This window comes from Trachypithecus francoisi, unplaced genomic scaffold, assembly GCF_009764315.1.
Source record: "Trachypithecus francoisi isolate TF-2019V2 unplaced genomic scaffold, Tfra_2.0 Lachesis_group4, whole genome shotgun sequence".
Lineage (NCBI taxonomy): Eukaryota > Metazoa > Chordata > Mammalia > Primates > Cercopithecidae > Trachypithecus > Trachypithecus francoisi.
In genome coordinates, this window is record NW_022681469.1 from 19,535,403 (window position 1) to 19,556,325 (window position 20,923).

Here is a 20,923-nt window from a genome sequence, read left to right on the forward strand (position 1 = left end):
TATTTTTGTGAATAAAGTTGCATTCGAATACTGTCAGGCTCGTTCATTTACGTATTGTTATGGTTGCTTTTGCCCCACAGTAGAGTTGAGTGGTTTGTGAGGGATCCCATACTGTGTGGCCTACAAGACTCAAATATTTACTATCTGACTCTTTTTTAAGACGGGGTTTCACCATGTTGGCCAGGCTGGTCTCAAACTCCTGACCTTAAGTTATCCACCCACCTCCGCCTCCCAAAGTGCTGGGGTTACCGGGGTGAACCACTGTGCCCGGCCTGACTATAAAGTTTGCCTCCCTTGCTTCAGGGTTTGCTTTTGTGTTGGTCAGCTAGTTGGGAGAACGCTCCCATTTTGTTTATCTAAAAATATCTTTATTTTGCTTTAAATTCTAGATGGATATTTTTATCAACTAAATCCGAGGTGTTTTTTTTTTTGGTGATAAAGTCTTGCTCTGTCACCCAGGCTGGAGTGCAGTGGCGAGATCTTGCCTTGGCTTGCTGCAGCCTTGGCTTCCTAGGCTCAAGTGATCCTCCCACCTCAGCCTCCCAAGTAGCTGGGACTGCAGGTATGCACCACCACAATGAGCTAATTTTTAAAATTTTTCTTGTAGAGACAAGGTCTCCCTATGTTGCCCAGGTCGGTCTGGAACTCCTGGGCTCAAGCAATCTGCCCACCTCAGCCTCCTGAAGTGCTGGGATTACAGGTGTGAGCCACCACGCCCAGTGGTTATTTTCTTTAGGCACATACATTCTACCTGACCTTTTACCCTCCACTGCCCCTAAGAAGTTCTATTTTTCACTCTTTTAAAGATAGCTGACTACTTTATCATGCTGTGGACTCATTGAACAATGAGCCTTCATTCATTCATTGAGAATCCATCAACATCTTTTATCAATTTAGGAAATTCTTAGCTCTTACCTCCTTAGATATTGCCTCTCTCATCAACTTCTGGACATTCAAATACATGCATATTAGATAGTTTTCACTGTATCCTCTCTTATCTCTTTACTCTCAGTTTTGCACTTTTACCTTGGTCTTTCAAAGCTGATGCCTTTTTCTGACAAATTTTATAGTTCACTAATCTTATTATAGAGCTGTATCTAATTTGTTAAATCCATCAGTTGAATTATTTTTCAGTTCTAGAATTTGTATCAGGTTCTTTATCAAACTTATAATGTCATTTTATAGTTTCTGGTTCCCTGATGAAATTTTCAAGCTTGGGTGCTGCTTTTTTTTTTTTTTTTTTTTTTTTTTTTTTTTTTTGAGACAGAGTCTTGCTCTTTCCCCTAGGCTGGAGTGCAGTGGCCGGATCTCAGCTCACTGCCAGCTCCACCTCCCTGGTTTACACCATTCTCCTGCCTCAGCCTCCCGAGTAGCTAGGACTACAGGCGCCCGTCACCTCGCCCGGCTAGTTTTTTTTGTTTTTTTTAGTAGAGACGGGGTTTCACTGTGTTAGCCAGGATGGTCTCGATCTCCAGACCTCGTGATCCGCCCCTCTCGGCCTCCCAAAGTGCTGGGATTACAGGCTTGAGCCACTGCGCCCGGACTTCGCTGCTTCTTTGACCTTAGTGAACAATTGTTGTGTAATCTGGGTTGGCCAGTTCTAAGGTTTTTTGTGGTCTGTTTAAGGATTTTTGTGGTCTGTTTAAGGTTTTTTGTGGTCTGTTGTTCGTGTTGGTTCTCACATATGAAGTCTTTTCTTCTGTGTCTGGTTTTCTTTGTGTGCTGAACATGTATTTGTAAAAAAAAAAAAAAAAAAAAAAACAGGTATAGAAATAATATAAGCCCTAAGTATAGGATATAATCCTTTCTTCCTCCAGAGAGGATTTTTATTTTACTTTGTTAGGTAATTGAAGAGATTAATAGTCAGGAACCACCATAATACAGGTTCAACGCCTCATTTTGTCTTGACCAACAAATGACAAAAATCTAGGCGGAAAGTCTGGCTAGGAGGCTGGGTGGGCACCATGGCTCACACCTGTAATCCCCACACTTTGGGAGATCCAGGCAGGAGAATCACTTGAGGCCAGGAGTTTGAGACCAGCCTGGGCAACATGGAGAAACCCTGTCTCTACAAAAAGTAAAAAAAAAAAAAATTAGCAGAGCATGTTGTGCGCCAGTAATCCCAGCTACTCAGAAGCCTGAGGCAAGAGGCTCTCTTGAGCCCCATGTGGTCAAGACTGCAATGAGTCATGACCTTACCACTGCACTCCAGCCTCGACAACAGAGCAAGACCCTGTCTCAAAAAAAAAAAAAAAGTCCAGCAAGATTTTTTTGTTTTGTTTTATTTACTTCCAATTCACATTTGGGATTGAATTTCCGGGTCCAAGCTTCAAGTGGGTGTGATTTATTAGAGTCCCTACCTTTGTGAGCCTAAACTGCTTTTTTTCTCAGTCCTACAGCCCACTCAAAGTGCAGCTCGGTTTCAATACTGAAGCTATTTCTACTAAATTGACAAATGCTGGCAGGGTATGGTGGCTCATACCTATAATCCCAGCACTTTGGGAGGCCAAGGCCAGTGGAGAACTTGAGGTCAAGAGTTTGAGACCAGCCTGGCCAACATGGTGCAACCCCATCTCTACTAAAAATAATAAAAATTAGCCAGTTGTGGTGACGCGTGCCTGTAATCCCATCTACTCCGGAGGCTGAGGCAGGGGAATTGCTTGAACCGGGGAGGCAGAGGTTGCAGTGAGCCAAGATCATGCCACTGCACTCCAGCCTGGGTGACAGTGAAACTCTGCTTCAAAAATAAATAAATAGACAAATGCCATCCAGCCAACAATGTGTCTTTGTGTGCTACACTACTTGTCTTGGTTGTCTTCTCCTATGTTCTGACCCAGCATTTCACTACTAGTTTTATTAGCTCTTTAATGATTTTAAGAATTTTAAAAATTTTTTGACTTTTTTTTCAGTTGTCTTCAACAGAAGGGTCACTCCAAATTACCTAGACTGCCATTAACAAAATTGGAAGTTTGTTCTCCTGTTTGTACATTTTTTCAATTTTTTATTTGATTTTACTTTTTTGAGACCGAGTCTCTATCACCCAGGCTGGAGTGCAGTGGCGTGATCTCTGCTCACTGCAACCCCCGCCTTCCAGGTTCAAGTAATTCTCCTGCCTCAGCCTCCAGAGTAGCTGGGGTTACAGGTGCCAGCCACCATGCCCAGCTCATTTTTTGTATTTTTAGTAGAGACGGGGTTTCACCATGTTGCCCAGGCTGGTTTCAAACTCCCGAGCTCAGGCAATCTGCCTGCCCACCTCGACCTCTCAAAGTGCTGGGATTACAGGTGTGAGCCACCATGCCTGGCCTTCAATTTTTTTTTTTTTTTTTTTGAGACAGAGTCTTGCTCTGTCACCAGGCTGGAGTGCAGTAGCGCAATCTAGGCTCACTGCAACCTTCATCTTCTGGGTTCAAGCAATTCTCCTGCCTCAGCCTCCTGAGTAGCTGGGACTACAGGCACCTGCCACCATGCCTGGCTAATTTTTGTATTTTTAGTAGAGATGGGATTTCACTATGTTGGCCAGGATGGTCTCTGACCTCGTGATCCACCCGCCTTGGCCTCCCAAAGCAAAATTTCTAAATGTTGTAACTATGTATTCATCTTAGCATCTGAAAAAGAAAAAAAAATCTCTGTATGTCTATGTCTACATTTTAGCAATGATAACCATTCCTCTTCCAGGAACAAGGTCTCAGAGGGAAACAAAATCATATAAAGTAGGGTTGAACTATACATTTAAAACTAGGTAATTAAAACAGAATAGGTACAAGTAACATGTTTTGCTAGCTGTCCACAACAGACAACTCTTCAATTTATTGTAATTTATAAACTAAATATGGTAAATAAAGGCTATTTCATACAAATTAATATTGCAGTTATATTTGGGACATCAGTACATACAATCAAATTTTATAAACATGGTGCCTATTAATTTTTGAGACAGAGTCTTGCTCTGTTGCCCAGACTGAAGTACAGTGGTGTGATCTCCGCTCACTGCAACCTCTGCCTCCCAGGTTCAAGCGATTCTCCTGCCTCAGCCTCCCGAGTAGGTGGGATTACAAGTGCCTGTCACCAAGCCCAGCTAATTTTTGTATTTTTAGTAAAGACAGGGTTTCACCATGTTGACCAGGCTGGTCTCAAACTCCTGACCTTAGGTGATCTGCCTACCTCAGCCTCCCACAGTGCTGGGATTACAAGCGTGAGCCACCACGCCCGGCCGGTGCCTATTAATGTAGATTTTAAAGTTCAATTTTTTTGAAAATTACTATCTTTTAGTCAGATTAAATTAAAACTTACTTTACAGACTGCCTTGGATTAACCTGCCTTTAGTTCAGAGCAACACAGATTACTTTTCCCACCACATAATCCTAGTATGTGAACATCTTGTTCTTATCACATGTTCATATTTGTATATCTAACACTTAACCAGACAAGGAACTCAATACTTTATAGCCAGAAACATCCTGAGTTCTGGTGAAAATGTATTAATATCTGAAGCTTGTAGAGAGGAGAAATGACAAGAGCCAAACCTAAACCAAAAGAACTAAGTAATTGGCTTATTCAAGACGGGAATTAAAATCAGTAAGCATACAAACTATATTGCTTGAAAGAAACTTTTAAAAATAATTTATATCTTTGAGATGGGGTCTTGCTCTGTCACCCGGGTGAGTACAGTGGCACAATCGTGGCTCACTGCTGCAGTCTCGACCTCCCATCCTCAAGGGATCCTTCCATCTCAGCGTCCTGAGCAGCTAGGATTACAGGCATGCGGCACCATGCCCAGCTAATTTTTTTATTTTTATTTTTGTAGAGAAGGTGTCTACTTATGTTGCCCAGGCTGGTCACAAACTCCTGGCCCCAAGCCATCGTCCTGCCTCAGCCTCCCAAAGTGTTGGGATTAAAGGTGTGGGCCACCATGCCTGGTTTTTTTTCTTTTGTAGAGATGGTCTTTCTCTGTCACCCAGGCTGGAGAGCAGTGGCTATGATCATAGCTCACTGCAGCCTCTAATTCCTGGGCTCAAGTGATCTTCCTACCTCAGCCTCCTGACTATTGGGGCATGCCACCATACCTGGCTAATTTTTACATTTTTTCTAGAGACAGGGTCTCATTATGTTGCTCAGGCTGGTCTCAAACTTCTGGCCTCAGGCAATCCTCCTATCCAGGCCTCCCACTGTGCTGGGATTACAAACAGGAGCCACCTCCCCACATGTTTGTTTTAAGAGTGAAAAGGTAAGGGTAGCTAAGGTAGTTTCACTCATATAGTAGACATTCGTAGATCTTTGTTGAAGGAAGAAAAGAGAGAAAGTGAAATTTAACCTGAAATCCTGAAGAATGAATAGAAAAGAGCTACTGAAGGGGAGTATGATTGGAAGAACTTTTCCTGTATAAGGAACAGCAAAATGTTGAAATCAAGACCATGGCTCCCAATAACTGAATTTCTGTATTGAGTTCTAGCTGGACTGTCAAACACAGAGAATAGAGATGAAGCTGAAGAGGTCTGGCAAAGGCCAGGCCCTGGAGGTTCTTCTTACTTTGAAGGGTTCTGAGTAGAATGACAAGATCAGATCTGTGTTGCACAGGGGAAATTGGACTTGAAGAGAACACAATTGGAGGTAAGAGGGACCAATTAGGGAGGGCAGTGGTTAAGGGAAGAGATGTAAGAGGTCTATACTAGGATAGTAGCGACAAAAATGGAAGGCCTTATTAGGAGGTAAAATCTGATTTAGTGATTGTTTAACTGAAGATATGAAGGAGAGAAAGCAGTAAAGAATAACTTAGATTTCTGGCTTTAGGGACTGAGTGAAAGTGTCATTGAACTGATAGAGAGGGAATACCAAGAGAGATTTGTAGGGGAAGATGAGGAGGTTCCATTTTGGACACACTGAATTCGAGATATCTGAGTTACCTAAGTGGTGTCATCTGCCAGGCCATTGGACATCCAGGTCTTCACCATGCCAGAGGAGCCTGAACTGGAGTTATCAGCATTTTGAGAATAACTGAAGTCATGAAAGTGGAGGTGATCGCTCAGGGGAAACCATGTAGAGTGTGACATAAGGACCTTGGTCAGGACCCTGAGGAATACCCAACATGTAAGGGATACAGAGAACATGACTGAAAAATGACTAGAGTAAGAAAAAATACAGAAGAATGTGGGCCGGACGCAGTGGCTCACACCTATAATCTCAGCACTTTGGGAGGCCAAGGTGGGCGAATCACAAGGTCAGGAGTTGGGAGACCAGCCTGACCAACATGGTGAAACCCAATCTCTACTAAAAATACAAAAATTAGCCGGGTGTGGTGGTGGGCACCTGTAATCCCAGCTACTCAGGAGGTTGAGGCAGGAAAATCACTTGAACCCAGAAGGGGGAGGTTGCAGAGAGCCAAGATCGCACCACTGTACTCCAGCCTGGTGACAGGGCAAGACTCCATCTCAAAAAAAAAAAAAAAAAAAAAAAAAAAAAGAAGAATGTGGTGTCATCAAAGCCAAGGGAAAAGCAGGGAATTGCCCATAGTGTCAAATGCTCCCTAGACAACAAACAAGATAAAAAATAAATAGGATCCACGGGATTTGGTGTCCTGAAGGTCATCTGTACTGCTGGGTGGCAGTTTTGATGGTAGTAGAGGGGTGGAAACCAGACTGCAGTGCATTGAGGATGAGTAAGTGGTGAAAAATGCAGAAAATGGATACAGAACAACATGGATTACTAACAAGATAAGGTGGCCAGGCGTGGTGGCTCACACCTATAATCCCAGCACTTCGGGAGGCCGAGGCGGGCAGATCACGAGGTCAGGAGATTGAGACCATTCTGGCTAACACAGTGAAACCCCGTCTCTACAAAAAATTACAAAAAATTAGCCAGGTGTGGTGGCAGGCGCCTGTAGTCCCAGCTACTCAGAAGGTTGAGGGAGGAGAATGGCATGAACCCAGGAGGCAGAGCTTGCAGTGAGCCGAGATTGCGCCACTGCACTCCAGCCTGGGCGGCAGAGCAAGACTCCATCTCAAAAAAAAAAAAAAAAAAAAAAAAAAAAGGTTAAGGCTCAAAATCAGTATGCTCAACAAAAGAAGCTGCCTCAAAAGAGTGCATACTGTATGGCTGCATTTGGATAAAAAACTAGAACAGCCAAATCTATAGTGACAACAAGCAGGTCGGTGGTTGCTGAGACCAGGTGTGGGGAAGGGGAATTGACTGCAAAGGGGCACAAGATAACTTTTGGGGGTGATGAAAACGTTACATTGCTTTACTGGGCTGTTTATGACACAGGTGTATGCATTTGTCAAAATTCATTGACCTGTACACCTAAAATGGGTATATTTGTTATATGTAAATTTACCTTGATACAACTTATTTTAGAAGTTTCAAAAATATAGTAAGTGAATATAATTCATTCAAGTCTTTGAATAAATTCATTCATTTGTGAAGAGGAACAGCGGGTAGTAGCTGAAAAAGCATTTGAAATAGAGGCAGAGTAGTTTTTAGAAGGAAAAGCCTTAAGCATATTTAAGTATTATTAAAGGAAAATCCAGAGAGGGGGAGCAGCTGACATTAAAGGAGGTGAGCAAGAGACAACAAAGTGAAGAAATGCAGTAAAGTACTTACCACTAGTGCTTTATCACTTATCACTAGACTAGTAACCAAACCTCAGGATTCCCAGGCTGGGACCTTCCAGTATAGAAAGTTTACTGCCAATACAGTTTGTGTTCTAGAATCAATTCTAACACTGAGTTCAGCTGATTATTGATGGTGCAACTATGAATAGGAGGTACAGGTTGGTTATAATGTGAACAGAAATGGCCTGAGAAAATTATTTAAACCATAACAACATAATATGTATATACTTCTGAAGACTGGTGGCAGTAGGGCTTAGAAAAGGGTTCATGATAAAAGGAATGAGAGTAAAGTAAAAAGATGAAAACAGTAAGATTTTCTTTTTGTTGAATACTCATCATGCACCATGCAAGTGTTTGATTTTTTTTTTTTTTTTTTTTTTTTTGAGACGGAGTCTCGCTCTGTCACCGGGACTGGAGTGCAGTGGCCGGATCTCAGCTCACTGCAAGCTCCGCCTCCCGGGTTCACGCCATTCTCCTGCCTCAGCCTCCCGAGTAGCTGGGACTACAGGCGCCAGCCACCTCGCCCGGCTAGCTTTTTGTATTTTTTAGTAGAGACGGGGTTTCACCGTGTTAGCCAGGATGGTCTCGAACTCCTGACCTCGTGATCCGCCCGTCTCGGCCTCCCAAAGTGCTGGGATTACAGGCTTGAGCCACCGCGCCCGGCCGCAAGTGTTTGATTTTTTTGTTTGCTTGGTTTGTTTCCAAGACAATCTTGCTTTGTCGCCCAGGCTGGAGTGCAGTGGCGCCATCTCAGCTCACTGCAACCTCCGCCTCCCGGGTTCAAACAACTCTTGGGCCTCAGCCTCCAAAGTAGCTGGGATTACTTGCGTATGCTACCACATCTGGCTAGTTTTTTTTGGTGGTTGTTTTTTTTTCTGAGACGGAGTCTCTCTCTGTCGCCCAGGCTGGAGTGCAGTGGCGCGATCTCGGCTCACTGCAAGCTCCGCCTCCCGGGTTCACGCCATTCTCCTGCCTCGGCCTCCCAAGTAGCTGGGACCACAGGCGCCCGGTACCACACCTGGCTAGTTTTTTTTGTTTTTTTTTTTGAGACGGAGTCTTGCTCTGCCGCCCAGGCTGGAGTGCAGTGGCCGGCTCTCAGCTCACTGCAAGCTCCGCCTCCCGGGTTCACGCCATTCTCCTGTCTCAGCCTCCCGAGTAGCTGGGACTACAGGCGCCCGCCTCATCGCCCGGCTCGTTTTTTGTATTTTTTAGTAGAGACGGGGTTTCACCGTATTAGCCAGGATGGTCTCGATCTCCTGACCTCGTGATCCGCCGTCTCGGCCTCCCAAGTGCTGGGATTACAGGCTTGAGCCACCGCGCCCGGCCGCAAGTGTTTGATTTTTTTGTTTGCTTGGTTTGTTTCCAAGACAATCTTGCTTTGTCGCCCAGGCTGGAGTGCAGTGGCGCCATCTCAGCTCACTGCAACCTCCGCCTCCCGGGTTCAAACAACTCTTGGGCCTCAGCCTCCAAAGTAGCTGGGATTACTTGCGTATGCTACCACATCTGGCTAGTTTTTTTTGGTGGTTGTTTTTTTTTCTGAGACGGAGTCTCTCTCTGTCGCCCAGGCTGGAGTGCAGTGGCGCGATCTCGGCTCACTGCAAGCTCCGCCTCCGGGTTCACGCCATTCTCCTGCCTCGGCCTCCCAAGTAGCTGGGACCACAGGCGCCCGGTACCACACCTGGCTAGTTTTTTTTTTTTTTTTTTGAGACGGAGTCTTGCTCTGCCGCCCAGGCTGGAGTGCAGTGGCCGGCTCTCAGCTCACTGCAAGCTCCGCCTCCCGGGTTCACGCCATTCTCCTGTCTCAGCCTCCCGAGTAGCTGGGACTACAGGCGCCCGCCTCATCGCCCGGCTCGTTTTTTGTATTTTTTAGTAGAGACGGGGTTTCACCGTATTAGCCAGGATGGTCTCGATCTCCTGACCTCGTGATCCGCCCGTCTCGGCCTCCCAAAGTGCTGGGATTACAGGCTTGAGCCACCGCGCCCGGCCTTTTTTGTATTTTTAGTAGAGAGGGGTTTCACTATGTTGACCAGGATGGTCTCAATCTCCTGACCTCAAGTGATCCACCTGCCTCAGCCTCCCAAAAGTGCTGGGATTACAAGCGTGAGCCACCAGGCCCAGCCCTAAGTGTTTTATATAAACATTATTCTCATTTATTACAACCACCTTTTTGGCCTTCCCATTTAATGTAAGAGGGAAAAAGCACAGGTCAACTAAACTGCCCAAGATCATACATCTGGTAAATTATAAAAGAAGAATCACAATGTAAATATTTCTTTTTTTCTTTTTTTGAGAGAGAGTCTCACTCTGTCACCAGGCTTGAGTGCAGTGGTGCGATCTTGGCTCACTGCAACTTCCGCCTCCTGGGTTCAAGTGATTCTCCTGCCTCAGCCTCCTGAGTAGCTGGGATTACAGGCATGCACCACCATGCCCAGCTAATTCTGTATTTTCAGTAGAGATGAGGCTTCTCCATGTTGGTCAGGCTGGTCTCGAACTCCCAACCTCAGGTGATCCGCCCACTTCCCAAAGTCCTGGGATTACAGGCGTGAGCCACTACGCCCGGCTTGAACTGCTTTATGAATAGTTCTGTTGCGATTGCACCTCTCCGAGTGGAGCTAAGTTATGTATTCAAAAACATTTAATACATGCAATTTGTAAGTCACTGTGGAAGGTGCTTTGGAAACTGCAAAGATCATGAATGAGACATAGTCCAGGAGAAAAGAGGTTATCTATCTACCAGAAGAAACTGATATATACCATAAAGGAGCCAAAGGTAAGTAAGTGTTGGAAATTCACAGAAAGAGAATGATTTTTGAGGAAATAAGGATATAAGAAGCAAAGGGACCCTTTAGGAGACTATTTTATTGGTTCAGCCAAAAGATTCTCAGTGCTTGAATTAGGACAGAGGCAGTGGAGACAGAGGGGGAGAAGGTTATTAGAGCTATTGCAGAAGCTGAAATTGCTGAATAATTGTGAAAAATAAGGAGAGAGGGGAATACCAAATGAAGCCCAAGTTTCTGTCTTGGTTAGCAAGTGCATGGTGGAGCTATTCGCCCAGATAGGGAGTTCAACAGGAGGAACAACTTGACAAGATTAGAAGACAGAAAGAGATGTCAATGTACTCATCCATCCCCCTCTGTGGATTACAGCTGAGCTGTGGCCATGTTCCTCAACCCAAGGGCCTGCACTGGTCAGGCCTGGGGAGGTGAGAACTCTCCACTAGAGAGTCTCTCTTAACCTATTCTGGTTTGACCCTGCCCAATTAAAACTAAAAGATAAAAAGACCTCTCTACTACTGAGAACCCCTAAGAGCTTCACCATCTCGACCTTAATTCGCCCACAGCTTTATGTATCCCTTTAACTCTTCTCAATGGCCCTATCTGAGTGTGTCACCTATTTCCTGCCAGGACTGTAACACATCATATTTATGTATTTTTAAATGAAGTATGTATGTATAACTGTATATGTATAGGAAAGATCTGGAAAGACGCACATCAAACTGTTAGTAATAGTGACCACCTGGTAACGGGGACAAGGGAGGAGGAACAAAGGAAAAGAGGGCTTCTCTTCTTTTATAACATTTGAATTCCTTAAACAAAAGGCTTGTACTACTTTTTTGTTGTTGTTGCCCAGGCTGGAGTGCCAAGGTGCGATCTCGGCTCACCGCAACCTCCACTTCCCGGGTTCAAGCGATTCTCCTGTCCCAGCCTCCTGAGTAGCTGGGATTACAGACATGTGCCACCACGCCCAACTAATTTTGTATTTTTAGTAGAGATGGGGTTTTTCCATGTTGGTCAGGCTGGTCTCGAACTCCCGACTTCAGGTGATCCACCTGCCTCGGCCTCCCAAAGTGCTGGGATTACAGGCGTGAGCCACCGTGCCTGGCCAAGGCTTGTACTACTTTTTAAATTAAAAAAAAAAAATTTTTTTTTTTTTTTTTGAGATGGAGTCCCGCTCTGTCGCCCAGGCTGGAGTGCAGTGGCCGGATCTCAGCTCACTGCAAGCTCTGCCTCTCAGGTTTATGCCATTCTCCTGCCTCAGCCTCCCAAGTAGCTGGGACTATAGGCGCCCGCCACCTCGCCCGGCTAGTTTTTTGTATTTTTTAGTAGAGACGGGGTTTCACCATGTTAGCCAGGATGGTCTCGATCTCCTGACCTCGTGATCCGCCCGTCTCGGCCTCCCAAAGTGCTGGGATTACAGGCTTGAGCCACCGTGCCCGGCCAAAAAAAATTTTTTTAAGTAGAAAAACAACATTAGTCTAGTGCAAAAAGTTCAGAGTAAAAAAAACAGAGTAAAGATGAAACCTCCACTTAATTCCCGTAAGAACTAGTAAACAAAATTACAAAGAAAAATCTTAAACTTAAAAAAAATTTAATGGTAAATACATATTGATAGAAATTATTCAGTTCTCCTATGAATGTAGCATCCGAGGATACTCTCCATATTCACGGCTCCCAGCCCTTCCCTCCAGGCTGACAGGGCAACGTGAGACCCACCAAGCCAGCAGACTCTTCCACTGAGCGCTCACCCTTGCCATGAAATTCCTGATGTAAGGCCACATGTTCCCGGATGCTACGCAGGAGGCAGAGATAGGTGGCAGCTTGGAAATGAAGCTCATGTTGGGCTCTGCACAACTTTTCACTGGTGACCTAGAGAAGCAGCAAGTCAGAAACTCTTAACCCAGCTACAGATACAGGTCCACAGAGACAGATTTAATAAATAAGCATTCACTAGAGTGAAAGTAAATTGCACAGAGGAAATACAGACATGTATGTATATACACATATACTTAATACATCTATAAAGGCACTCTATAATTATTAGTAAAGCTGACCTCTACTACATCTATAAAGGCACTCCATAATTATTAGTAAAGCTGACCTCTACTTCGGATTTTTAAAAGGAGTTGCATTGAATGTTCCTGTATTTCAGTCAGTACTGCAAGAAGTCATCTAGTTTCAATTCCTTCATTTTACAGATGAGGAAACTAAAGCTCAGAGATGCTCAGAGGTTGGTTAATGGTAGATATGGAAATTATAATTAGGTCACTGATCATTAATGTCACCTAAATAATATAATGTAGAACTTTCTCCCTTTCAAGCAAATAAAGGACTGCTTTATTTATATTTCTGTGACTTTAATTAATGTGGCATATACCTTTCATTACAATGAAAACTGAAAACTTGGCCGGGCGTGGTGGCTCACGCCTGTAATCCCAGCACTTTGGGAGGCCGATGCGGGCAGATCACGAGGTCAGGGGATCGAGACCATCCTGGCTAATACGGTGACAACCCCATCTCTACTAAAAATACAAAAAAAAACCCAAAAAAACAAAATTAGCTGGGGGTGGTGGCAGGTGCCTGTAGTCCCAAATACTTAGAAGGCTGAGGCAGGAGAATGATGTGAACCCAGGAGGCAGATCTTGCAGTGAGCCAAGATCAGGCTACTGCACTCCAGTCTGGGCAACAAAGCAAGACTCCATCTCAACAACAACAACAACAAAAAGAAAATTGAAAACTTACTTTGTCTGAAAAATGATAGCTTTGTGCTAAATAGTAACAAATGAAGGTTTTATGTATAAAAGTAGTATGCTTATGTTCATATTACTTATTACAATTGGCCCCCCATATCCATGGATTCTGCATCTTTGGATTCAATCAACTTCTGATCAAAAATACTAAGAAAAAAATAAAAGGATGATCATGTCTTACCAAACATGTTTTATCATTATTCCCTAAACAATGTAGTATAACAACTACTTACATAGCGTTTACATTGCACAAGGTATTATAATCTAGAGATAACAAAGTATACAGGAGGATGTGCATAGGTTATACTGCAAACACTACAGCATTTTATCTCAGGGACTTGAGCATCTGTGGATTTTGGTATCCCTGAGCGGGGCTGGGGGGTGTCCTGGAACCAATCCCCAGAGTTACTGAGAAATGGTTGTTCTTGCTCTCACCATTTGCTTATCCATCTGAAAAATCTGGACTCATGACTTTAAGAAGCTAGAAATTCCATATCCATTCCAAAGTCCCCAAATGACTCCAAACCTTTTTTCTTCATCATACTTATGAGATTCACTGCACTCTCTTTGACTAGTTCTGTATTCAAGGCTGTGAGAAAGGGGCAGGAAAAGTGAGATGGGGATGTGTACATAGCTCTGAGTGACTAAAGGAGCCACGTCCAAGTGTGGATTAATCTGGGCACCACTGCCTACATAATCCCCTCCCCCACCTTTTTTTTTCTTTTTTTCTTTTTTTTTGCCACAGAAGTACTTTAATGGATGCTGGTCCTTGTTTTCATTAACAGAAAATATATTTACCATTAAAAACAAAAGTTTTACCACCTTTTTTTTTCTTAAGACAGAGTCTCACTTTGTTGCCCAGGCTAGAGTGCAATGGCGTGAACATGGCTGTTGATCTCCCCAGCTCAAGTGATCCCCCTGCCTCAGCCCCGCAGGTAGCTGAGACTACAGATGCGTGCCACCATATCCGGCCATTTTTTATGAAAACAGGGTTTTACCATGTTGCCAGGCTGGTCTTGAACTCCTGGGCACAAGCGATCCACCCACCACCTCCTCCCAGAGTGCTGGGATTACAGGCGTGAGCCACCGCTACTGGCCTAATCCCCTTTCTCTATTTGAATATCTAGTGTTAGAATCTGAAAACTAGAATGTGTGTGGCTTCTTGGTTTTTGAAACAGAGTCTCGCTCTGTGGCCTATGCTGGAGAGCAGTGGTATGAACATGGCTCACTGCAGCCTTGATTGACTTCTTGGGCCCAAGTGATCCTCCCACCTCAGCTTCCCAATTAGCTGGAACTAGAGGATGAGACACCACGCCTGGATAATTTTCAAATTTTTTGGAGAGGTCTCACTACACTATATTGCCCATGCTGTTAGAATGTGGATTTTAAGATCTGCAGATCATGTTGAAAGCAACATTCGTTAGCTGCTTAAAAACATTATTAATCTGCTTTAATACAAATTTAACTTTTTAGTAATTAAAATTTTATGAGAAATCAACACCAATATCAAGCATTAACAAATCATAGCATCCATTTCTATTAATATATAAGCCTAAACGTGTGGAATTTGACATGGGAATTCTAGGTTAACGTAGGATAGAATACTGCCCTTGATTTGGTTGAGCCTGAATCATGAGGACAGAAGAGTCAGCAATAGACAGGAAACAGTAAATAGATCACAAGAACATAAAAGAGATCAAATGACATAGAACACTGCATTTTCCCTATGAAGGGAGGTTTCTCCCTAATAGAATCCCTTCTCCAGAGGGAAAGCATAGAGAAAATGGGATGGTTGAGTTAGCTCTGAGCCTGAAGGAAATAGAAACCATTTCCCCTATGCTCAAGGGCATTCCAGAGTGGTATTTCCGGAATGTACCATGAATTTCAGAACCATTACCAAGTCTCTCTCAAGGGTAATGTTATCCCCATAAGGTACAACTATAATCATGTCACCTCCTTAAAAATCTTAGAATGGGGCCGGGTTCGGTAGCTCACGCCTGTAATCACAACACTTTGGGAGGCTGAGGCAGGCGGATCAGCTGAGGTCGGGAGTTCAAGACCAGCCTGACCAACATGGAGAAACCCGTGTCCAAGAAAAATAAAATTAGCTGGGCATGGTGTCGCATGCGTGTACTACTTGGGAGGCTGAGGCAGGAGAATCGCTTGAACCTGGGAAGCGGAGGTTGCGCTCACCCGAGATCACAATCTTAGAATGGCTTCCCATTACACTTACAAAAAAGTTTAAATTCTTGTTCGGCCTACCACCTCATCTATCTCCACTTCACCCACCACACCCTAGGGCTAAACCACTCTCAATTGGCAATTGTTCTCCCCTTTGGCTTTCAATTGTTTAGCTTTTAAATCTGGACCCTAACCCCAATTTACTTGCTAACTCCAAATTAGTCTTCAGGTCCCTGATTAATTTCCTCCGGAAAACCTTCCCTAACTACCCCTTCTTTATACCCCAGCCCCTGTTGTCTACACCTTGAGCACTTATTTATCCTAAGTGCTTTACTGTATGGCTCCTCAGGTGGGGAGCAAGCTTCTTAAAGGACAGGACCCATGTGCATCTGATTCTTCCTATTTAGACTAGGTTCCTAGCACAGCCCCTAAGTTGTCACCTTTTAAAAACTAGGTGAATTTGAGTTCTAAGATTTTACATTCTGACGTCCATGGCTCAGAAATTCGACAGTTGATCGTTCTCCCTTTCCCAACATTGCTCAAGGGCAGCAAGTTTCCTTCCCTAAAGCCCAGTTTTTTTTTTCCGTCTCAAAAAGAAATGCTTCTTGGAATAACCTTTCTAGGGGACGGATGAGGAGATTGTTGGCCAGATGCTGTGGCTTTAAATCTAGTGACAGTACACCCTTCAAGTCCATCTTCATTCTTTAACCCCCAGCATTTCCTCTATTCCACTTTCCTGACTTTACCCTCCACAAAGGCAACAGACCAGCCAATGAAATCCTTCGGGACGGGTCCGCCCCTCTGCAGGACAGACTGACGTCCTCAGAGCGGCTCTGCGCCCCCGCCGGTCCTTTGGTCCCCGAGTTTATGCCAGAGCATGGAGCCTAGGGCCTGGGTTGGTTTGGTCAGAACCAGGGCTCCGTGGGAGGGCTGGCTTCAGAAATGCAGGAATTAGACACCGTGCTCCCCATCCCAGCCCAGACCCGACTCTTCCTCCCTCCCCAGCACGTGGAGAACCTGGGACGTGGCTCCCGTACCCGATGTGCACGGAAAGCCTTCACAAGGTACCGATAGGCCGCGGTGTCGCGATAGGGTCGGCCGGTGGCCGCGCTCAGGTAGCGCAACTCCCGCAGAAGTCCTCGCAAAGTGCGCGCCGGGGACCCTAAGGCCGCCATTTTCCTGTCCTTCTCCGAGCCTGGTGCCCGACGGCGTCCTACGACCCTGCAAAACCCCTCCTCCCGCCCAGGCGCCTAATGGTACGGTCGGACAGACTACAGGCTCCTCCTATCGACTGACTAGCAGTGGAACCGCTCACTTGTCCGTTGTATCGAGCCTTATTAATCGAAGGCCGAGGGGCGCCCTAACAAGAAAAGCAAACGAAACCCGATCGTTAACTGACGCTACCAGGTCCTCTAACCCAGAACAAGGATTTGGGTAAATATGGGCCTTTCTTCACGGCGTCATTTAAGATGCCCGTTAGCCGACCAACCGCTGAGTCTCAGGAGGAGCGGGCCCGGCGCGGGGTGTGGGTGTGGATTTGATACGGAACACGCTGAGAAGACCTTTTAAAATGATTTATAGAAGGGGTATCAAAAGTCAACGTATTGACGTTTCCCCAAATCCCAAGGCACCTGCGGCTCAGAGAAAGGACGTGGGAGTGTGCAGATTCTCGAAAATTGCAGCTAGTAAAAACACAAACACACGCGCTTCCCATTTAAAAAAAAGAAAAAGTAAAGTTGGCATATTTCGCTTTGTTTAGAAAGTGAAAAAAGTATTTTAAAGGCCAAAAACTTGAGGTCACCCCAGATGGGACTCGAACCCACAATCCCTGGCTTAGGAGGCCAATGCCTTATCCATTAGGCCACTGGGGCTTCTGTGAGCGACGCGCTCAAACAACATATTCAATTATTTTCGTCTTTGGTACGTCATCGTCATTTCATTTTTGCCTTACCCTATCCCACGAAACCACACCTAGCGCCCACGTGAGAGGTGACGTATGCTGGGACTTGTAGTTAGAGAACAAAAGTCCACATTACTGCGCCAAACGCTTTACCCTCGAAACTGCACCGATGCTCCGGACGTTGAACGGGCGCGCGCACGCATCTGCGTAGGCGCTTGCCTGCGCAGTAGTCCCTGCGCCTGCGCAAAAGCAGGCATGCGTCGTCGCGGAGCACAGCGCGCTAGGCAAATTGGCCGGATATTCGAGACTCGCCCTCTGAACGTCATCTGTTGGGTTTTTACCGGAAACAGACGGACCTTTTCCGGTGTTGCGACTTTCCGGGTGGAATTTGCTCCAGCGGCCGTTAGGTGGTGCCTGCCGCGGTCAGTTTCTGCTTCCTGTTGAAGCGTTGAGGCCATTTCCGCAGGCGGAGCGCGGTGGCTTATGCCTGTAATCCCAGCATTTTGGGAGGCTGAGGCGGGCGGATCAGCCTCGGATCATCTTAGGTCGGGAGTGTGAAACCAGCCTGACCAACACGGAGAAACCCTGTCTCTGCCAAAAATACAAAATTATTGGGGCGTGGTGGCGCATGCTTGTAATCCCAGCTACTCGGGAGGCTGAGGCCGGAGAATTGCTTGAACCCTGGAGGCGGAGGTTGCAGTGAGCCGAGATCGCGCCATTGCATTCCAGCCCGGGCAACAAGAGCGAAACTCCGTCTCAAAAAAAAAAAAAAAAGGAAACATGTGCCATGTCCTTTGAATTGGTGGGTCAACGATAAACATGGGACAGCGGGGAAGTAATAGTACATTGATTAAAATTAGCAGTTCATTTTTTGGTTCCGTTCCTAATTGTATAACTTGAACAAATCACTTCAGAGTCCCAGTAAACTTACCCTTACTTACAGTATCACAGGGGCTTCCCATTGTCCGTAAGTTCAGACGACATAAATTGATCCTCGCTTATATCTTAATCTTCATCTCTCACTTCGCTTCTTGTCACCCTCTGCTCCAGGTATCTCCACTTTCATTGTCTCTTCCCCACCACACACCTTACATGTTACTCCCTCTGCCTGAAACTTAACCATTTCTGTTAATGTGCCTCTTTACCCTTTGGGCTTCAGTTTACTCCAGAAGTCTAGGTTAGACGCATGTCTAGGCCCTTGAGGTCAATACGGCGAGGTGAAAATTACTCATTTCACCTCCTCTGGTCCCCTGTTGCTCCCTTTATTTACTCATCATAAATAACTCTTAATGTAGGTACATGGCCACTACTCTGTGCTGTAGTTGTCAGTCTCCTCCATCAGACTGGGAAATTGTTCAGCTCCGAAAGCCCTGTGCCTAACAGAAAAGGCTGTTTCTTCACCAGGCTTTACTCCTTGGTAGGATAGTCATAACAGCTTAGTCTGAAGCTCCTAAAGGAATTGGCACTGTCTGGCCCCAATGGCTAGGAGACATAAGCTACTGAGCAGGAATGACAAACAAATGGAACATCAATTGTTCATTAATGAGGAAAGCTGACTTGGTTGGAAACCTGGTGAACTGGACAGCACCTAGCCCACCTGTCCAGGGGGCAGCCATTACTCACCTCCACTGATTGTTGCCATTTTAGGAAAGCAAATCCTTTAAAAAAATTATTTTTCAGGAAACTCTGGAAATCTGTTTTAATGCTATAGCTTTCCTTCTAAATATTGGCTACTAATGAATACTTTAAAAGTACTACATGCCGCTGGGCACGGTAGCTCACGCCTGTAATCCCAGCACTTTGGGAGGCCGAGGTGGGCGGATCACCTGAGGTCAGGAGTTCAAGACCAGCCTGGCCAACATGGAGAAACCCCCATCTCTACTAAAAATAAAAAATTAGCAGGGTGTGATGGCGTATGTCTATAATCCCAGCTGCTTGGGAGGATGAGGTAGGATAATTGCTTGAACCCAGGAGGCGGAGGTTGTGGTGAGCCAAGATCTCGCCACTGCACTCCAGCCTGGGCAACAAGAGCAAAACTCTGTCTCAAAAAAAAAAGTACTGCATGCCAAACAGAACAGCCCCACAGACTTCTAGTCTGTAAAGAAAGAAGGAAGAAAAAAAAAAAGGGCGGTAGGATTCAAAGTTAAGAAAAGGTAAAAACATGGTGTGCCTACTTCATGGGAAAAAAAGCTGCTTTGATGATTCTGCCTTTTTATTTTTTCTTTTTAGAAAAAATTTTAAAACTTTATTGTCTTTTTAAGTTTTTAGATGATTTTCTTCTTTCCTGTCATCTCCTTAGCCTGATACCCTGCCTTATCTTTAGGGAAAAAATGCTCCTGAAAATAAATACAAAATGTAGTAAACTCATTTGTATTAACATGTAAGATTCTGTTCAAAACCCAGTCTCATTATAGGTCACTCTTCAGCACCCTCAGCTGATTACCACACTGGCTAAATTAAGGAACTTTAACATCTTAAACAGCTTTCTCAAGATTACCATTTTAAATGTTCCCCACTCTTGGCCGGGTGCTGTGGCTCATGCCTGTAATCCCAGCACTTTGGGAAGCCAAGGTAGGTGGATCACTTGAGGCCAGGAGTTCAAGAGCAGCCTGACCAACATGACAAAAACACATTCTCCACTAAAAATACAAGAATTAGCTGGGCGTGGTGGTGCGTGCTTGTAGTCCCAGCTGCTCTGGAAGCTGAGGCAGGAGAATTGCTTGAACCCGGGAGGCAGAGGTTGCACTCCAGCCTAGGTGACACAGCGAGCACAAACCTGTCTTAAAAAGAAAAAGTTCCCCGCTCTTACGTATTTTCAGATACTCAGGGTTTTCGGATAGTACTTTTTGGCTAGACACACCAACTAATTATTTAACTGAGTGTACAGTGATAGCCAGCAGCCTGGGCAACAAAGCAAGACCCCATCTTAACAAAAAAAAGATCACTGTATATATGGTGGTGCGTGACTGTAGTTCTAGCTACACGGTAGTTTGAGGATCACTTGAGCCCAGAAGTTCCAGGCTGCACTGAGCTATTATCTCTCCACTGTATGGCACGCTAGATGACAGCGAAACCCTATCTCTAAAATAATAATAATTGTTATTATTATTATAACAATAATCCCAGCACTTTGGGAGGCTGTAATCCCAGCCTGTAATCCCAGCACTTTGGGAGGCTGTAATCCCAGCCTATAATCCCAGCACTTTGGGAGGCTGTAATCCCAGCCTATAATCCCAGCACTTTGGGAGGCTGAGGCAGATGGATTGCTTGAGCTCAGAAGTTTGAGACCAGCCTGGGCAACAGCGAAAACCCACTTCTACAAAAACAAAAATAAATTTAGCCAGGTGTGGTGGTGTGTGCCTGTATTCCCAGCTACTTGGGCGGCTGAGGTGGGAGAATTGCTTGAGCCTGTGGTGAGCCTTGATCACACCACTACACTCCAGCGTGGGTATCAGAGTGGGACCCTGTCTCAAAAAAATTTTTTCTTTTTGTGAAGGTTTTTCTGTTTTGTTTTGTTTTGTTTTGTTTGAGATGGAGTCTCACTCTGTCGCCCAGGCTGGAGTGCAGTGGCACGATCTCAGCTCACTGCAACCTCCACCTCCTGGGTTCAAGTGATTCTCCTGCCTTAGCCTCCCGAGTAGCTGGGACTATAGGCGCATGCCATCATGCCCAGATAATTTTGGTTTGGTTTGTTTTTTGAGACGGAGTCTC

General features: G+C 45.2%; 1 protein-coding gene, 1 long non-coding RNA gene and 1 other non-coding gene across 3 annotated transcripts; 1 reads left to right on the forward strand and 2 right to left on the reverse strand.

Annotated features, from left to right (window-relative positions):
• The first annotated feature begins 1,438 nt into the window (after positions 1 to 1,438).
• On the forward strand, positions 1,439 to 1,760 carry LOC117073245. The gene is made up of 2 exons (XR_004433183.1): positions 1,439 to 1,605; positions 1,648 to 1,760. It is a non-coding gene; the product is annotated as an uncharacterized LOC117073245 (long non-coding RNA).
• Positions 1,761 to 11,955: 10,195 nt separating this feature from the next.
• On the reverse strand, positions 11,956 to 17,007 carry FMC1 (formation of mitochondrial complex V assembly factor 1 homolog). Its single transcript, XM_033193867.1, has 2 exons — positions 16,350 to 17,007; positions 11,956 to 12,250 (listed from the first exon to the last, which is right to left on the reverse strand). The coding sequence occupies exons 1-2, from the start codon at positions 16,485 to 16,487 to the stop codon at positions 12,047 to 12,049; spliced, it is 342 nt and encodes a 113-aa protein (XP_033049758.1). The 5' UTR covers positions 16,488 to 17,007; the 3' UTR covers positions 11,956 to 12,046.
• Positions 17,008 to 17,110: 103 nt separating this feature from the next.
• On the reverse strand, positions 17,111 to 17,183 carry TRNAR-CCU. Its single transcript has one exon. It is a non-coding gene; the product is annotated as a tRNA-Arg (tRNA).
• Positions 17,184 to 20,923: the final 3,740 nt, after the last annotated feature.

Excerpts from the sequence above, each read along its gene's own strand:
- FMC1 (XM_033193867.1), bottom strand. The coding sequence starts at position 16,487 with ATGGCGGCCTTAGGGTCCCCGGCGCGCACTTTGCGAGGACTTCTGCGG. Across the intron at positions 12,251-16,349 it reads AGGCTTTCCGTGCACATCGG|GTCACCAGTGAAAAGTTGTG; the intron begins GTACGGGAGCCA and ends CTGCTTCTCTAG.